This window comes from Euprymna scolopes, chromosome 1 (assembly GCF_053919585.1).
Source record: "Euprymna scolopes isolate OS-2025 chromosome 1, ASM5391958v1, whole genome shotgun sequence".
Lineage (NCBI taxonomy): Eukaryota > Metazoa > Mollusca > Cephalopoda > Sepiida > Sepiolidae > Euprymna > Euprymna scolopes.
In genome coordinates this window covers 170,600,053-170,621,472 of record NC_136482.1, presented here as the reverse complement: position 1 = coordinate 170,621,472, position 21,420 = coordinate 170,600,053, and the positions used below count along the sequence as shown (strand labels likewise).

The following is a 21,420-nucleotide window of genomic DNA, read 5'->3' as shown; positions in this document are numbered from 1 at the left end:
ATCAGAAAATAGGCATGATTTTTTTCCGATTCCAATGCCCCCAAAGGTTCTGATTTTTCCGATTCCTGATTCTTATTAATTGTCCTAACACTAATATTAGGTCATGTGACAAAAACAGAGATCGCAAAACCTATCGGTGATTAACACCATCTCCTTCATAATCTAATGAAACAAAGGGAAGCCTTCTCAGCCATCTCCAGTCTTTAACAACATCTCAGAAATAGATCAGACTGTAACTCTGGACAACTAACATGGGAATTTCTCTTTTCTGAATCCCTCTTGGCACAGAAGCACCCAGAATCCATCTGTGAGTGTATCGAGAAGAAAACCATACAATACAACACCACTTACCATCTAATACTTAACCAACACAGCCTGAAAGGATCCTTAGAATTAAATGGCAATGCAAAGGGCTGCATAAAGAAAGAATTCTCTTAATTTGACACCGTATTAAAACAAACTGATCAACATCTATTTGGGTGGAATGAATTTACATGTATTTTTAAAGAATGGCTTTACACCTAATGCTGGTATATATTTCATTTCATGCAAAGAATGTGATGAAATCTACATTGGTGAAACACAGCAAAACCTAGATAAGAATCTATGAGCATAAAAGAGCCATTAAATTGAATAATCACCAATACACCCTTTTCTGCAACATATTAGAATTCAATCACATATTTTATTTCATTGAAGTTATACTAATAAGACTCATCCAAAATCTTGTCAACTCATTAAAGCCACTATCATTACTTTTTGTTTTATGCCAACCAATACTAATGCCTCAATCTGTCCCCACCTTAACAGCTTTTTTAGCCAGAATAAGTATTTTCAGAATAAAGATATAAACTGAAGTGAAATAAAATATATTCATGCCTATAACAGTGGGGGAAAACTAATAAAAATAGGCTAGCTTGAATCAAATATAGATATGTCAGATGGAATTGATATTTGGATCTGATTTTGAAAATCCAACTGATTTAATTTTATATATAGTTTATAAATAAATAATTTGTATTTTAACTCTTAATTCTTAAGTGAACACTTTATCATTTCTTTTCAACATAAGCAAATGCACTTATATATATATATATATATATATATATATATATATATGTTATTCATAGATATGTGTTTCATCATCTATATGACTCATCAGTGTAACTAAACAGCCAGGATCCTACTACCTTTTTTTTCATTCTTTTTCACCCTAAACAAGGCATATTGTCACTTGGATGTAAGGAGCTACTATTTAGAACTGTGACGAATAGGTGACTGTGAGGAGTTGAGCAGCGAGGTGTCTGTTCACATTACATTAAACTTATGCAGGTTAGCAGAGAAAGGAAAGCAGGAAAAAAGGAAGGAATTCCAAAGTGTGGCAGTCTCAGTGAAGAAACTATTAGAGTAGAAGACTCTCTGGCATCTAGGAACCTCAACAGTAAAGAGATGTGATTTTGCTGCTTGCTTGTCAGATTAGTCGGTAGTGTGTACGTTGAGGAGGCACAAATGTTATTAGTTTATCAGAGCATATTCCATTAAAGCAAATGAAACTGCTAGTGGGAGAAATTATATTGTATTAAAATGAACCTATTGATTGATTTATATTTTCCTACGATACTGATAACTGAAAGTACTCAATTCATTTGAAAGAAGAATATTGCTTAAATGCTAAGTGCATAAATTCAGAGATTAAGATTTGTGATTGAATCTTTGCGAGTTTGTTTTCTTTCAGTTGTGTCAACTTAATCTTAAATCAGACGCAAAGATACAACAGGTTTCTGTGAATCAATGTCTGGACGCTTTGTAAATAAAAATGACAAATCACCTTGACAAACAGATTACTTCGAAAATGTCTTATTTGATTTAGATGCTAAAATTAGACTAACAACAAGACTCAATTAAACCGGGCACATGTGAGTGATAAATGAAAAAAAAAAAAAAAAAAATTGCTGAAATTGAGATGAATTCCCTAACCTAGGTGGTCTACATCCCTACTAATTTCCCAACTAAATCATGTCCTCCCCCTCCAATATTTTTTGTTCTGGGAGATAAAATTCTATGCTTTTTTTTGTGCTGGAGAGAGAGAGGAGAGTTATGGTAAAGGGTTATTACAAAAAGAAAAAAAATTAATAATAATAATAACCCTAACCTACAAACCTTAAGTTTGAGTGTAAATCTCTCCCTCTAACCAAAAAAAAAAAGTTCATAAAACCTACACATAACGACCTGAAAATGTAGACTCCCAATACCCTAAAAATGCACAGAATTTATTTCCTATAGGAAAAAAAAAAAAAAAAAAATGACTACCTTAAGAGGATAGAAGGGCTCAGAATGGGAAGATCATTTTATGTTATATTTATATTGCAACATTGATTCCTCATTCTAAAATAATTTTTTTTCTTCTTTGTTCACAAGTTTGTCAAGGTGTTCCCACAATCGCCTAAAAATAAATAGAATCTCGTCAAAGGTGTGAGTTCCATATAGAAACGTTTTCTTTCTCTCACAGGTACATACATTATACAGATTTTTCTTTATGTTTGTGTTTTTAATATAGGGGAATTCTCAACAAGCACCCATTTTTTGTTGCTAAACAGTAATGATATTACGACACCATCTTGAAAATAAGGGAGAGAACTCCAAATAATTTAAACTTGCAGGATTTAAGAATGTCATTTTTAACATGGAGATATTGGGGAAAAAATATTCAAATTCACTTAAAATTGATTTTCTTTATAAAAATAGAACTACTTGATCAATTTATGTGATTTTTAGAATACGATATTTTGTTTTTGTGACAAGCATGTACAACATATAGATTTTTCTTAATTTTTGTTTTTAATATAGGGGAGATTCTGGACAAGCATCTATTTTTCTTGTTAAAACAAGAAATTTTAAAAATTCCATTCTTCACTCCAATTGTCCAATGATACCCAGCCAATAGAAAGCTGTCCTGTTTTTCTAACTGCCAGAAGAAATCATTAACCGAGCTGAGATTTGATACGACTTGTCACGGTACAACTATTCATTTATCTCAAATCCAAACTCGATCATTCATCTAGACAATCAACCTCCCCACACAGGCACACACGCACATATTTCCACATGATAGTAAAAATATATGTCTAATGAAATCCGTATAATCTATAAATATAAAAGCGAAAATGTATGTATGTATGTGTGTTCGCTTTTTCTGTGTGTCTACAAAAGGCTTCTTTCAGAGAAGCGGTCGCTCGCTTCACAACTTTTTAAAACTTTTTATATCACATATAAATTGTAATATCTCACAGTTAACAACAAAGCTCGCCTGTCTATTTAATTTGCTCGATTTCGGGAAGATAAATATTCAACATTTGTCGCTCACCGTATGTGGGTTAGTCTTTTTCCTATAACATCTTGGGGGGAAAAAAAAAAAGCGTTCAACAGTAAATGAAATCCCGCAGTCAAACTTGACCTCATTAACTCATTAAAACGCATACCTGCAAGTAATTAAATAAATTCAAACGTGTTTCCGTTAGCATCTCATGGTGGGGCAATGGTTAACGTTGCACGTTTTTTTTTTCACACTTTAATTTACAACTTTCCCTCAACGGTACGGGTTCAATCCTCATACTTACTTTTTTTTTTTTTTTTTAAACCCCCCTCCCCTCCCCACACACCTCCAAACACCCGGGCAACGCCGGGTACCCCTCGCTAGTGTCTATATAAGACTTAGAAAATAAATATATTCTATTTACATAATGAGAAAATAAAAAATCGTGGTAAAACTCAAAAAGTTGACGTAGCATAACTCAAAATCTTAAAGTAGACATTCGTGCTAATTAGCCATTAGCAAACACGACTTTCTTTCTTCTTACCTGGATATTGATAAACTGTTCAGGTGTCTGAAGAGGGTAAGGAGACAGAGTGGAGGTAATAAAATGCCCAGACATTCAAAGCTGCAACAAAGAAAAAAAAAAAAAATATGAATAAGAATAAAAATAAAATGAAGCTTATATATGTATAAAAAAATTAGCCAGGTTCTTGGGTTTTGTCATCAATAGCTTTCGTCTTACAAAAAACAAATAAAATAAAATAATCAATTATGACTAGCCAACATAAGAAAAAAACAAACAATATTTTTTGTCAACCTTCCCCGCCTTCTCCAATCTTGAATTTATATTTTGCTAGTAGGACTACTCGGTATTGCTCTGGGCAAAAGCGTAATGTATTTCTATCCAATGTACTAAAATTGTCTATTTAATGGCTTCCTTCCAAAAGCAAAGTTAAACACACGGTTGGATTTTTAACACACAGGGTGGAACGATAAAATTGTCACCTTAGAAAAGACGACAGGATTCCATTTCCATTTGATGAAAACTGGTTTTCTTTTATTCTTGCAACCCATCTACTAGTTGGCCAGTTGTGTACAAATCCCAAGAGCAATAGGAGCCTTCTATCATGTCTGAAAGTGATACAATGTTCAACGGGCGAGATTGGAGATGCACTGCTATACAACTCATGCTCTCTATCGATCCAAGTTATGACAAGACCATTCCCAGCACCCTCAAAATGATTCGCTGGATTGCCACAAATAACAGGGATGTTCCCAAGGTGATGAAAACAAAGTTTCCGGCCACAGTTATGGTCTTTCACGTGAGAGCCACATTATGCCACCTTACATCTTTGAAGTTGGCTTGAAAGTCAACACCAAAGTGTAGTTGGATGTGCTGAAGAGTGTGGTGATCGCCTGGTGCAATTAGGTGGCCATTGGCAGACCCTGGGTATGGCAGCAGGACGGCGCCGGCCCACAAGTCCAAAGAGATCCTAACTTGGCTTCAGAAGGAGTGCTACAACACTGTACCCTTCTCTTACTGAACCTCCCTCCTCCCTTGACTTGAACCCACTTGACTACTTCATTTGGTCATATGTCGAGAACATCACCAAAGCCAGCTTGATTGCTGCCATCCACCGTGCATTCTCCGAGCTCCCACCGCCGCCTGTGGAAAAGGTATGCTCCCAGTTCCGGACCCATATCGAGATGGTGATTGAGGCTGAGGGTGGCTACATTGAATAAATGTCAGCTCTACTATATAATAATAACCTTCTTAGTGACACACAATATGGTTTCCGCTCTGCAAGATCCACCGCAGATGTGCTGACGGTTATATCCCACAGGATAAGTAAATCTCTTGACAAAGGCTTTCTTTCTAGGGCAATTGCTCTTGACATATCAAAGGCCTTTGACAAGGTATGGCATAAGGGTCTACTTCACAAGATTTCCAGCTACGGTATAACTGGAAATGTTTTCTCAATCATTAAATCATTTCTCTCCGATAGGCTCATAAGAGTAGTGGTCGATGGACAAAAATCGGAGGCCTGCAATATAAATGCTGGAGTCCCCCAGGGGTCAATCCTGGGCCCAACTCTCTTCCTGATCTACATCAATGACCTCCCTAAACACATACTTAAATCATTCGTTGACATCTATGCTGATGACACAACCATCTACGGCAACACATCAAAGGCTGTAAATGACAAAGTTCTCTCTGATTCTCTCTCCTCTGATCTCGAGCGCGTGGTTCAGTGGGGGAAGATGTGGCTGGTTACCTTTAATGCATCCAAAACCAAACTCCTATCCTTACATCATCAACGCTCTGATCCCCATCTGGCATCAATTGTGATGGATGGCTCTCGTCTGGGTGAGGCTCCGTGTTTTGACAAGCTTCTGGGTTTAACCTTTACTCCTGATCTGAAATGGAACACGTACATCAAGTCTGTTGCCAAGGCCACTGGAAAGATGGTGGGATCCTTCTACCGCTCCAGAAGATATCTCACTACTGATGCAATTCTCTATCTATATAAAAGCCAAGTACGTCCAAGGATGGAATACTGTTGCCATATCTGGGTAGGAGCTGCTAAAAACAGCCTATCCTGCCTTGACAGAGTACAAAATAGACTTTGTGGCTTAGTGGGGGATGCCCTTTTCTCTACCTAGCCAACGTAGAACTCTGAAAATATGACAGAGATACATGTTTATTCACACAACTCTGAGGCAGCATGTTCAGGACTGCAGAACACAATGCGAAAAGACATCGCCGGTACATCTACATCATCAAACACTGATGTGATTATGATGAGGTCTGATGTGAATAAATATCATCGCAGGTTTGGTCTATTCAATCATAGCACAAGATGGTATTTAAGCATTGCGGTGGGGCAAGAACCATGAAATAATCTGTAGGCAACAGAAGCAACTGTTATATTCCGGCGAGTAGACAGCAGATCTAATCCAAGCAGATCATATACTCTAGAGGGAACAGGATTGTGGCAGACGCTCAAGAGAATCAGAGAACACCTTTCCAACTCCGGTGAACACTGTCGATGTTGCTGTAGCAGATGACCGCATCAGGAGGAGCGAATTCTTGCGGCTTGAGATTTTGAATGTACTTCTTTTCTGGCTTGTCCAATCAAAACAGCTCTAAGTCACATGACAGAGTTTAAAAAAAGGTTAAACCAGCACTCTCTCTTTTTTCCCCAAGATCTTGGACTGACAACAACTCCAGGTAGAACAGACCTGTCACCAACTTCTCTCTTGAGACTCAACAGAACTCAGGCTCGGGGTTCAACTAAGACATAAATACAAAGAAGCCAACATGGCTACCTCCACGCACAGACTTGAATGTGGTCCACACACAAACTCTCTTTCTCATCCTACAGTATTGTCTCTAATCTTTCATGATGCACGTTTCTACTACTAACTTTAAGGAGACAAATAATACATCATGGCTACGGACCATAACTTCAACACATACACATGAGCTCTTTTCTATTTCAACAGGCCTGTATAATCTTTATGTCTCCATGCAGGAACATTTTCCAGACTAACCCTTTTTCTATACAACCTACTAACAAAGATAATCAATAAAAGCTGTTTTTAAATGTTAGAATGAAACTTGTTTTCTTATTCTATACTGCTTTATGAACAGCAGTCAATAAAACCACTACCATCACTACTACCACCATGTTCCCAAACTAAGAGGCAATACCCGAAAATCTCTCCCTGAAACTGAACATATATTACACTGACAACTGGATAAAAATGTAAAAACATCAGCCTGTTGCTTCTTTCCTACTGCACCACAAACACAAACTCGTACACTAATTACGAATCGATTCCCATAACATACAAGATTGAAAACTGTAAAGCAATCCAGTGCTGTCTAGTCCAATCTACAATATAAACATTGGTTATTGACTTGTTATCAAATCTTGACACCAATTATCACTTTAAAAAAATAAATAAATAATTCCATCAAAAGAGTATGTTTTCAATCACACGATTGTAGTTTCTGTAGTGAATAGTCCCCTAAGTAAGGTGGAATTATTAGCATTCAATGGAGTAAGGAGCGTCCCCCCCCCCCTAAAATAAATACCCCCCCAAATTCATATTTAGATTATTGGGACTATTTTCTAATCTTCAGTGTTATTATTACAATGTTTCAGCCAATGTAAGCTTCGACCCTCTTTAGGTATATCTTGCCAAACATGGAAATCTTTCTGTCGAACTGGCTCTTCAATCCTCAATGCAGGCGACGCTCAAAATGCAATCACTTAGAAGGTCTGAACTTGAGACCACCCAATCATACCTGAATAATATTTAATATCTAACATTCTATTCTTAACTTGAAAAAGATCTTCTTGCTGGATTCAAGCAAAAGGTATGTCATTATGTCAGACACAAGTAAAAACTGTATATTGTTAAGTTTCAGAGTGTTATTGTAATTCAAAAATAATTCATTGTTCGAAACTACTTCTTTTTTTATTTTTTAAAGTTTTGTTGTAATTTTTTAAGTGATCCATCATTAAAGAGATCCTATTCATCTTTCAGCTAAAATTCATGTCTTAGAGAAGATTAATGGAAACTGACATAATTTGGATCTGCTTCTTCAGATGAAAGTAGTGTGATGCTATCGACCTCCCCCACCACCAAGCGTGAGAGAGAGAGAGAGAGAGAGAAAGAGAATAAGTTTATCAGCAGAAGAATGGAGATGAAGTTGTTCACCAATGCACAAAGAGAACATAAATAGGATTGTTAATCAAGATGTAGAAGTGTAACATAACACAGACGCACATATGCATGTAAAATGACGTCACCAGAAAAGAAAAAAGACTCTAAAAAAGAGAAAGAATGATTATGTTAGAGATGGATAAAAAGGAAAAACCTCTTTAGATCATGGTATTTTGAAGCTAAATGCTTCTCATCACAAGAAAAAAGTTAGCATTACACAGATATGATATACAAAGAGAAACCGATCTTTTAATATATGAATTGCTTCACTTAACCGTGTAGAGCTTTCACCATCTTAATAGGTTTACTTTATTAAAGATAATATAATTATCACATTCATATATATATATATATATATATATATATATATATATATATATATATATAAAAGGAAAAGAAATCAAAACTGTAAATTAAAATTTACAAGTAAATTTATTGTTCGACAGAATACTCCAAAAACAATTTTCAAATAATCCTGATTCTGCGGAGTTTCAAAGAATACTATTCTTCTCTTCAGAGGAAAGAAAGAAATTAGCAAATTATTATTGTAGTCAAGCTAAAATTTGCTGATTATGGCATTAAATGAAACAGCACTTTATGATGGTTAGTCATAAATTGCAAAAGAAAAAAAAAGTGCTCATGTCAGTTAAAACATGGGAAAAAAACGGAATGAAAAGAAAAAAAACGGGTATAGAAGGTTTAGAGTGCAGACTAGATGGTAAATCCAAAAAGCGAAGGAAATTTTTTAAAGACAAACAGTCAAAAGTTCAAAGTCAGTGACGTTAACTTATAACTATTTGCTTTTAACAAATTTTCTTCATTTTTTGGATTTAACATTGAGTGAGTCTTCATGCACTCCAGAGTATATCCGGTTTGTTTCCCCCCCTCCTTTTCCCCCTATTTTCGCATGTTTTAACTGACATGAACACTTTTTTTCATTTTTTCTTTTGCATTTTATAACCATCATAAAGTGCTGTTTCATTTAATGTTATAAACCAACAAAGTTTAGCTCTGCTATAATAATAATCATTTGCTAATTTCTTTCTTTCCTCTGAAGAGAAGAATAGCATTCTTTGAAACTTTGCAGGATCAGGATTATTTGAAAATTGTTTTTTGGAGTATTCTGTCGATCAATAAATTTACTTGTAAATTTTAATTTACAGTCTTGATTTCTTTTCCTCATGACAAACTCTACTTCCTATGGTGTTTGTATTGAGCTTTTTTATTTGATTGGGATTAATATATTAATATGTAATCATAATATTTATATTTGATCGAAGTTTACACTTGTATTTATTGAGTAAACTTTTAATTCCTATTGCCTTGATATGTGTGTGTGTGTACCAACATGCACACAAAGCATAAGTACATTGACACACTACTTCTCATTAAATAACTAGAGTTAAGTAACATTAACACTGGCAAATATCAGATGAGTGACTGTTTGGGAATACTAGGCGCTGAATACAGAAGGATGTTGACACAGCTCTTGCATTCATTCCACCTCGTCTCCAGCTGTTTCGACCCCTGTCCTGCCATTGGATCAGGCTGGCTGGGACGAGAGAGCGACACTCACTCTGCATAAACCAGCTTTACTTTAAACAAACCCCCATTTAAATTTATTAGTGTGATTAGATGGTCTTTGTCATCCTGACAGATTGACTTCATCCGCGCATATATATATATATATATATATATATATATAAGCAAACAGTTAATAAAACGTTTTATTTTATATAAAATGAATAGAGGTACACAAATAGTTTTACATAATTATTTAATGTTAATGTTCCTAGAATTTAGGTAAAAATGATCTGGCATAAGCTTGTTTATTTTTTATTTTCTTTTTTCATGGATATGTGCATTCCAATATGTTTCTTGTTCAGTGCCTTGTTTGGGGCTATCTATTCAAATTATGTCCAACTTGTAACAAAGGAAAGAAAGTGATATTTTTACATGAAGAATTGAGCTATAAAACATAAATGTTCACAATAGCATTTAAATCATGTTTCAAATGTAAATGTTTCAAACAGACAATATTTTATGTTCTTTAAAAAAAAAAAAAACATTAAATGAATTAGCTTAAAACATGAAAAAAAAAAGACTGTGGGAAGTCATCTTAAAATGCAACTAAAACACAATAGATGTGAACATCTGGCTTGTGATCGTTAATCAATCTGCATAAACTGATCATTTCTAATCTAATAGCCTGACATGCAACATTATAGAAACATACTCCCCCTCCCCATCCCATATATTTTCACTGGCTACATGGATTTTTATATATATTTACAAGTCATACAAAGGACATTTATGTTGTGTTCACATCGTTATTAGTTTTATATAAAATGTTACTGTTATAATAACGCTATGTTACTGTTATAATAATGCTATGTTACTGCTATATCCGAATATTTTAGTCTGGTTTTTCTTTCTGTGCATTAAGTGCTAATATATCATGTAATTGTAACTGAAAAAAAAAAGAAGCCCAACTGAATAGCAAGGATTTCTTAAAATTACTCTGCTGCCCTTCGGGGCCCGTGGCGCAGTGGATAGAGATGTTGACTCTCTACAGTTCCAGGCGAGCATTGTCTGAAGATAACGGTACCCAAAACCAACCAGAGGATTAGTTGGCCAAAACGTGGTGAGGCGACAACAACTCTGGAAGGCAGTAATTATTGAAGATACAGTTGAAGATTCAGCATTTCTATCCTGTCGTGTTTAACAACCTGATGAAGGCTAGAGGAATAGTTGGCCGAAACGTCATTAAACAACTATAAAAAGATGAGGATAATAGTTTGATAATAAATAAATATATAAATACTCTGCCAGAATCCTATTAAAGTATTCAAGATGGAGTTTAATATAATATCAAGTAAAGTAGACTATCATTCTTTTGCCATTGATAGCTTTCTTCCTTTTTTTTTCAATATTTGATTTTGGTTAGACATTTTTTGTGTTGTTGCAGCATGTTAATGATATGTAATTTGATTTAAATCGTCCCAGAAAATACTTTTTCTATGAGTGAATTATTTAAAATCTTTTTTTCCTTTTTTTTTTTTTAGAAAAAGGACATAACTCTATATTTGTTTAAAGTTATTTTGATTTGAATGAAAAAGAATATGTTATGCCCCCCAACCCCTATAGTTAAAAAAAGACACACACACACAGAGGAAATTGCAAATAAATACACTACTGGCTGGGAAACAATGGGTAAATACAATTAGTTTAATAAATAAATTCAGAAACACAAGCAGAAATCTTTAGTCTCCTAAAGCAAGCATTTTTTACACTGCATAACTTCCTAAATTAAAAAAAAACGAAACTCACTTATGTTTGACTCTATAAGTATTAGTAAACGGTAGAATTATTAGTAAACAAAGCAAACTTCACTCACAGTGTTATTCCGTGGATGTTATCTGATAAATTTTCACAAATAAAAATTAGGTAGGCACAACAAAACCCTGAAAGAGGAACAAATTTTAACAGTGTGAATAACATGCGTAACATAATAAAAAGCAAACACAAACATTTTATCATTTGAAATAGTAACTTGTGTGTTATAAAGATTTGATATGATCAGATAGACTAAAATTTGAATTATTTTATTGATTTTAGTCTATTGCATTATCTAATAGTCTAATTTTAACACACATTTTATCATTTTAAATACTAACTTAAAATGTGTATTATCATAAAGATTTAATGTGCTCAGATAAAGCAATGGACTAGAATTTTAATTAACAAAAAGACTAATTTTAAACATTTTATCATTTTAAATATTAACTTAAAATGTGTATTATCATAAAGATTTAATGTGATTAAATAAAACAATGGACTAGAATTTTAATTAACAAAAAGACTAATTTTAACAAACATTTTATTATTTGAAATATTAACTTAAAATGTGTATTATCATAAAGATTTAATGTGATTAAATAAAACAATGGACTAGAATTTTAATTAACAAAAAGACTAATTTTAACAAACATTTTATCATTTTAAATATTAACTTAAAATGTGTATTATCATAAAGATTTAATGTGCTCAGATAAAGCAATGGACTAGAATTTTAATTAACAAAAAGACTAATTTTAACAAACATTTTATCATTTTAAATATTAACTTAAAATGTGTATTATCATAAAGATTTAATGTGATTAAATAAAACAATGGACTAGAATTTTAATTAACAAAAAGACTAATTTTAACAAACATTTTATTATTTGAAATATTAACTTAAAATGTGTATTATCATAAAGATTTAATGTGATTAAATAAAACAATGGACTAGAATTTTAATTAACAAAAAGACTAATTTTAACAAACATTTTATCATTTTAAATATTAACTTAAAATGTGTATTATCATAAAGATTTAATGTGATTAAATAAAACAATGGACTAGAATTTTAATTAACAAAAAGACTAATTTTAACAAACATTTTATTATTTGAAATATTAACTTAAAATGTGTATTATCATAAAGATTTAATGTTATTAAATAAAACAATGGACTAGAATTTTAATTAACAAAAAGACTAATTTTAACAAACATTTTATCATTTTAAATATTAACTTAAAATGTGTATTATCATAAAGATTTAATGTGATTAAATAAAACAATGGACTAGAATTTTAATTAACAAAAAGACTAATTTTAACAAACATTTTATCATTTTAAATATTAACTTAAAATGTGTATTATCATAAAGATTTAATGTGATTAAATAAAACAATGGACTAGAATTTAAATTAACAAAAAGACTAATTTTAACAAACATTTTATTATTTGAAATATTAACTTAAAATGTGTATTATCATAAAGATTTAATGTGATTAAATAAAACAATGGACTAGAATTTTAATTAACAAAAAGACTAATTTTAACAAACATTTTATCATTTTAAATATTAACTTAAAATGTGTATTATCATAAAGATTTAATGTGATTAAATAAAACAATGGACTAGAATTTTAATTAACAAAAAGACTAATTTTAACAAACATTTTATCATTTTAAATATTAACTTAAAATGTGTATTATCATAAAGATTTAATGTGCTCAGATAAAGCAATGGACTAGAATTTTAATTAACAAAAAGACTAATTTTAACAAACATTTTATTATTTGAAATATTAACTTAAAATGTGTATTATCATAAAGATTTAATGTGATTAAATAAAACAATGGACTAGAATTTTAATTAACAAAAAGACTAATTTTAACAAACATTTTATTATTTGAAATATTAACTTAAAATGTGTATTATCATAAAGATTTAATGTGATTAAATAAAACAATGGACTAGAATTTTAATTAACAAAAAGACTAATTTTAACAAACATTTTATCATTTTAAATATTAACTTAAAATGTGTATTATCATAAAGATTTAATGTGATTAAATAAAACAATGGACTAGAATTTAAATTAACAAAAAGACTAATTTTAACAAACATTTTATTATTTGAAATATTAACTTAAAATGTGTATTATCATAAAGATTTAATGTGATTAAATAAAACAATGGACTAGAATTTTAATTAACAAAAAGACTAATTTTAACAAACATTTTATCATTTTAAATATTAACTTAAAATGTGTATTATCATAAAGATTTAATGTGCTCAGATAAAGCAATGGACTAGAATTTTAATTAACAAAAAGACTAATTTTAACAAACATTTTATCATTTTAAATATTAACTTAAAATGTGTATTATCATAAAGATTTAATGTGATTAAATAAAACAATGGACTAGAATTTTAATTAACAAAAAGACTAATTTTAACAAACATTTTATCATTTTAAATATTAACTTAAAATGTGTATTATCATAAAGATTTAATGTGCTCAGATAAAGCAATGGACTAGAATTTTAATTAACAAAAAGACTAATTTTAACAAACATTTTATCATTTTAAATATTAACTTAAAATGTGTATTATCATAAAGATTTAATGTGCTCAGATAAAGCAATGGACTAGAATTTTAATTAACAAAAAGACTAATTTTAACAAACATTTTATCATTTTAAATATTAACTTAAAATGTGTATTATCATAAAGATTTAATGTGATTAAATAAAACAATGGACTAGAATTTTAATTAACAAAAAGACTAATTTTAACAAACATTTTATTATTTGAAATATTAACTTAAAATGTGTATTATCATAAAGATTTAATGTGATTAAATAAAACAATGGACTAGAATTTTAATTAACAAAAAGACTAATTTTAACAAACATTTTATCATTTTAAATATTAACTTAAAATGTGTATTATCATAAAGATTTAATGTGATTAAATAAAACAATGGACTAGAATTTTAATTAACAAAAAGACTAATTTTAACAAACATTTTATTATTTGAAATATTAACTTAAAATGTGTATTATCATAAAGATTTAATGTGATTAAATAAAACAATGGACTAGAATTTTAATTAACAAAAAGACTAATTTTAACAAACATTTTATCATTTTAAATATTAACTTAAAATGTGTATTATCATAAAGATTTAATGTGCTCAGATAAAGCAATGGACTAGAATTTTAATTAACAAAAAGACTAATTTTAACAAACATTTTATCATTTTAAATATTAACTTAAAATGTGTATTATCATAAAGATTTAATGTGATTAAATAAAACAATGGACTAGAATTTTAATTAACAAAAAGACTAATTTTAACAAACATTTTATCATTTTAAATATTAACTTAAAATGTGTATTATCATAAAGATTTAATGTGCTCAGATAAAGCAATGGACTAGAATTTTAATTAACAAAAAGACTAATTTTAACAAACATTTTATCATTTTAAATATTAACTTAAAATGTGTATTATCATAAAGATTTAATGTGCTCAGATAAAGCAATGGACTAGAATTTTAATTAACAAAAAGACTAATTTTAACAAACATTTTATCATTTTAAATATTAACTTAAAATGTGTATTATCATAAAGATTTAATGTGATTAAATAAAACAATGGACTAGAATTTTAATTAACAAAAAGACTAATTTTAACAAACATTTTATCATTTTAAATATTAACTTAAAATGTGTATTATCATAAAGATTTAATGTGATTAAATAAAACAATGGACTAGAATTTTAATTAACAAAAAGACTAATTTTAACAAACATTTTATTATTTGAAATATTAACTTAAAATGTGTATTATCATAAAGATTTAATGTGATTAAATAAAACAATGGACTAGAATTTTAATTAACAAAAAGACTAATTTTAACAAACATTTTATCATTTTAAATATTAACTTAAAATGTGTATTATCATAAAGATTTAATGTGATTAAATAAAACAATGGACTAGAATTTTAATTAACAAAAAGACTAATTTTAACAAACATTTTATTATTTGAAATATTAACTTAAAATGTGTATTATCATAAAGATTTAATGTGATTAAATAAAACAATGGACTAGAATTTTAATTAACAAAAAGACTAATTTTAACAAACATTTTATCATTTTAAATATTAACTTAAAATGTGTATTATCATAAAGATTTAATGTGCTCAGATAAAGCAATGGACTAGAATTTTAATTAACAAAAAGACTAATTTTAACAAACATTTTATCATTTTAAATATTAACTTAAAATGTGTATTATCATAAAGATTTAATGTGATTAAATAAAACAATGGACTAGAATTTTAATTAACAAAAAGACTAATTTTAACAAACATTTTATCATTTTAAATATTAACTTAAAATGTGTATTATCATAAAGATTTAATGTGCTCAGATAAAGCAATGGACTAGAATTTTAATTAACAAAAAGACTAATTTTAACAAACATTTTATCATTTTAAATATTAACTTAAAATGTGTATTATCATAAAGATTTAATGTGCTCAGATAAAGCAATGGACTAGAATTTTAATTAACAAAAAGACTAATTTTAACAAACATTTTATCATTTTAAATATTAACTTAAAATGTGTATTATCATAAAGATTTAATGTGATTAAATAAAACAATGGACTAGAATTTTAATTAACAAAAAGACTAATTTTAACAAACATTTTATCATTTTAAATATTAACTTAAAATGTGTATTATCATAAAGATTTAATGTGATTAAATAAAACAATGGACTAGAATTTTAATTAACAAAAAGACTAATTTTAACAAACATTTTATCATTTTAAATATTAACTTAAAATGTGTATTATCATAAAGATTTAATGTGCTCAGATAAAGCAATGGACTAGAATTTTAATTAACAAAAAGACTAATTTTAACAAACATTTTATCATTTTAAATATTAACTTAAAATGTGTATTATCATAAAGATTTAATGTGATTAAATAAAACAATGGACTAGAATTTTAATTAACAAAAAGACTAATTTTAACAAACATTTTATTATTTGAAATATTAACTTAAAATGTGTATTATCATAAAGATTTAATGTGATTAAATAAAACAATGGACTAGAATTTTAATTAACAAAAAGACTAATTTTAACAAACATTTTATTATTTGAAATATTAACTTAAAATGTGTATTATCATAAAGATTTAATGTGATTAAATAAAACAATGGACTAGAATTTTAATTAACAAAAAGACTAATTTTAACATAAACATTTTATTATTTGAAATATTAACTTAAAATGTGTATTATCATAAAAATTTGACACTATCAGATAAAGCAATAGACTAAATTTTTAATTAATAAAGTTAAGAGACTAATTTAAAAACGAAAAAATTAAAAGATAATCTGAATAAAAAATACACTATTCAAAAGTTAAAATACAAATAGCCTTCCAATAGAACTTATTTTAAATACTCATAAAATAAAAAAATAATACAAATAAATACTTCCTACTTCACAAAATAAATTTTATTTAACTATTTTCTTTTGATCATGCACACAATAAATAAGATAACTTTAAAACGCACAGTTCACTCGGAAACACAGACCACCTAGTGGTATCAGTAGACATCACACTCAAATCCCAACCCCAAAGTGAGGGGCCACTGCTCAAAACGACAAGAATAAAAGAATAAAAACTTTTCTAAGGAACACCATGGGTTGCGAAAGACTAAGTACATTTGCAGTGCTTTCAATTGAAAAAATGTTCTTCAGCAGTCATTCAGAAGTTAAGGAGAAAATTATCAATCTTTTCTCACAAATTAGAACAAGAAAAATTGAGTTTACTTTCAAATGAATGTAATAAGTAAAATATTTAAAATATTTACATCTATTTAGAATTCCTTTAAGTTATTGTATTTTTATACGTGTGCATATGCATAAATTATGTATATTTTTCATGTTTGTTTTATTTTTACACAATATTAAAACATTTGACAAGCTTGTGATAGAGCATTTTTTTTGGGGGGGGGGAAAGCTTGGACAGATCCTTTTTTTTTTTTTTACAAGGTGGTTACCACTTATCAAGGCCAGGAAGCCACTCAGGGATAAGGGTTATTGTAAGTACAGTACGTTAGTGTGGAGATTTAATAAAGTGTCTACTTAAGGGGGTGGTTCATCAGGAATTTGTTTACGTTGGACTTGAAGACATCCAGGTTGTAGTCAGGTGGGAAGCAAGCAGACGGAACAGAGTTCCACAGGCGTGCAGTTCTAAGAAAGAAGCTTTGTTCATGGAATCTATGTTTTGATTTAGGTATAGATAAAGAGTGGGGAAAGTTTTTGACAGTGGATTCAGCTAGACGAGTGTTTTTCGTAAAAGATTCTGTAAATGTGGCCTGTCCAGCAGAGATGGTGGTGGATGATGGTGGCATCAGTACTAGTAAATGAGGTCAGATGCAAAACTTTTGTTAGTTTTACAATTTGTCTCTGTTTTTGTTGTTGGAAACGCTCTATGGTTTTTATATTTCTTCTGCACATAATGCACATTTCACATGCATATAGAAGTTTGGATGAAACACATTCATACAACTGGTGGTATTCAGTTTTAGCTTTAGGAATCGATTCTTGTAGACTTTTCAGAAATGTTTTTTTTTTATTGATGGAATTGCTAAAGATAAAAAAAAATATAACGCCAATGATTTTGATGCTTCAAAAAAAAAAAAAAAAAATTGTAATTTCGATATTTTAATTTGCATTTGAGAATATTTTTGAGTAGAGGTATTGATACTATTTACAGGTTTTGGATTATTTACTTCATTTGGGTCATTTTTATTTTTTTAAACTGGGGGAGCAGGCAATCACTTATGAAGGCTCAAAATCCATTTGAGGATAAGGATTAATGAATGTCAGATGGCCAGTAAGACAACACCACAATGATCGGTATTGGTGGAAATTGAATATGATTTGATAATTTAAGAGGCAGATCAATAAGAACTTGTTGACATTGGATTTGAAAACAACCGTGTTATAATCAGCTGGGAAGCAGTTCTGCAGTATTGTGTTCTAGGAAAGAAACTTTGCTCATTGAATTTTCGTTTAGTTTTAGGCACACATAGAGAATAAGGGAAATTGTTGACAGTGGTTTTAGCTAAATGAGTCTTTGCTGTGAATGTTTTATGAGGGTGGGAGGAACATGGATTGAAGTTTAGATTGTTATGTTCAGAAGAGCTTGGCTATTATAGTCCACAACCTTTGTCATATATCATAGTCAGTAACCTTCTGAGAATTTTGAACAGTACCCTTAATATTTTCTATACTATATTAGTATGTAATTGAACATGTTGGGTGTGCATATTTTTCTTTTTTTTTTTAATGTGTGGAGTCCCAGATAACATTTGATAATTTTGCATGCAAATAATTGCAGAATAAACAAGGGTGAATTCTAAAAGGTCCAAATCCGACTAAGTCGGTGGACCAACAAATCAATTGTTTTTATTCAATACTTACCTATTTGGGATATCAGGAGCACAGAATCAACAGTTAGTCGACCAAACCTACCCAGGGCAAAATAACCTAAAAATAACACATAATTGATAAATAAATGCAATTTATTTGAACCATGTTAAGTTATTCATTATAGAATAACTTGTAGCAGACAAATGCAAATTTAAATCAAGGAAAAGAAATACATAGTAAATGCATAGAGTTACAAATTTATTTGCTGAAGTTGTACAAGAAAAGAAAATACAAAGTCATCAAAATCAGTTCAAGCAATAAACTTAAATGACAAATACACACACCTGAACGCAAACATGTATCAACATCATCCACAATTCTTTTTTTTTTTTTTTTTTTTTTTTTTTTTACAAGGGAGTCACAGCTTATCAAGGTCTGAAGGCCACTCGAGGATAAGGGTTAATAAGTGTAAGGTGGTCACTGAGAGAACAGCGTAGTGATCCATAGTGGTGGAAATTTGATAGAATTTGATTATTTAAAGGGATGGCTCAACTTGTCAGCATTGGACTAGAAGATGACCATGTTGTAGTCAGATGGAAAGCAAGCTAGCAGAACAGAGTTCCATATGTGGGTAGTTATAAGAAAGAAACTTTGTTCATGGAATTTGCATTTAGAATTAGGTACAGATGTATGGCATATTGTTGTCACATTTGGGCTGGTGCATCTGCTACTAGTCTCTCACTCCTGCACAGGGTTCAAAAGTGTCGTCAACCTGATAGGTCCTGAACTGTCATCTAAGCTTCAACCTCTGTCCCATCGACGAAATGTTGCATCCCTCTGCCTGTTCTACAAATATTTTAATGGTGGATGCTCTGACGAACTACAAGCCCTTGTACCCCCTCGACATAAATACACTCGACAAACCCGACAAGCAGCAAAGTCCCAGCCCTTACCCAACAGAGATCCCTAGATGTAAGCAGTCATCATCTACTCTAATAGTTTCTTTCCCAGAACTGCTAGACTTTGGAATTCCCTTGCGGGTTCCTGCTTCCCCAACTGTACTGACATACAGAAGTTCAAATGTAATGTAAACAGACATCTTGCTGCTCAACTCCCTACATAGTATCCCTGCAACGTCTGTCCCTGATAGTAGCCTCCTACATCAATGTGGCACTGTGCCTTGTTTGGGGTGAAAATGTAATAAAAAAATGATAGAGAGTGGAGGAAATTGTTGTTAGTGATTGCAGCTAGACAAGTACTTTTTGTGAAAGTTTGGCAGAGGGGGAGGAAACATAAATTGAAGCTCAGATGAACACGTCATGAAAATAATAATAGAGCAGAGTCAGGCTTGCAGCATCTCTTCTGTGGTAAAATGGTTGCAGAGAGAAGAAAAGGACATCACCTACTAGGTTTCAAAACTGGTTTTGAACTCTGTCAAGGCCGGATAAGAATCTTCCGAGCAGCTCTTTCCCAAATGTGGCACCAGTACTCCACTTTAGGACATATTCGCCTCTTATACAGGTAGAGGATTGCGTCAGGCGTGAGATACCTTCTGAAACGGTGGAATGATACAACCATTTTTCCAGCAACCTTGGCAACAGATTTGATGTAAGTATTCCATTTCAGGTCAGGAGTGAAGATCAGTATCAAGGTGCTTCTTTGACAAGAGTCATTCTTATCAATTGAAGCCAAGTGGAGATCAGAATGTTGGTGGAGAAAAGATAGAAGCTTGGTTTTAGATGCGTTAAAATTAACCAGCCACATTTTGATCCATTGCACTGCCTGTCAAGATCGAAAGAAAGACTTGGAGAAATTATTGTTGTTGCTGGCCTTTGAAGTGTTGCCATAGATGGTAGTGTCATCTGTGTATATGTCGACAAATGAGTTTAGAATGTGAATTGTGAGATCACTGATAAAGATGAGAAAGAGAGTTGGACCCAGGATGGATCCTTGAGATATGCCAGCATTGATACTTTGAGCTTCAGACTTCTGCCCATCAGCGACTACTTGCATAATAAACCTATCAGATTTGATGATCAAGACATTTTCAGATATTCCATAGCTGGAAATGTGAAGTAGATCTTTATGCCAAACCCTATCAAATATTTTTGATATGTCAAGAGCTATTGCCCTAGAAAAGAAACCCACCAATCATATGTGAAATTACAGTCAGTACATCAGCTGCAGATTTTGCAGGACAGAAACCATATTGCTTGTCACTGAGTAGGTTGATAATTTCTCTAACACAGATTCAAGCAACTTACTCATGACACGCAGAAGACTAATTGGTCTGTACTGAGATGCAGAAGGCCAATCTCCAATATTTTTAAATACTGGGCAGACTACTGATGATAATACTTCAACCCTCTTGCATATAGTCAGTGTGGTTTCTCCTTTTTCAAACATGTAAACACACACACACACACACAAAAAAAAAAGTGCATGCATGCAAATGCATAAAGAAATAAGTGATGGGACAATTCCAATATCCCTTCCCCCCGATTCTGATGCAATTACAGATTCAGATTCTTTTAAAATCTCTTCATATGTAATAAGTGAGT

At 30.7% G+C, this 21,420-nt stretch overlaps 1 protein-coding gene across 4 annotated transcripts in view; it reads right to left on the bottom strand.

The window, feature by feature from the left end:
* The window catches only part of LOC145277320 (uncharacterized), a 239,879-nt gene that overhangs the window by 37,133 nt on the left and 181,326 nt on the right, over positions 1 to 21,420 (bottom strand). For all 4 annotated transcript variants that reach the window (XM_080128787.1, XM_080128789.1, XM_080128788.1 and 1 more), the window contains 3 exons: positions 18,911 to 18,976; positions 11,448 to 11,514; positions 3,858 to 3,938 (listed from right to left, as the gene is read on the bottom strand). In XM_080128787.1, coding sequence (XP_079984913.1) covers positions 3,858 to 3,938; positions 11,448 to 11,514; positions 18,911 to 18,976 — 214 coding nt within the window. The remainder of the gene's footprint in view (positions 1 to 3,857; positions 3,939 to 11,447; positions 11,515 to 18,910; positions 18,977 to 21,420) is intronic.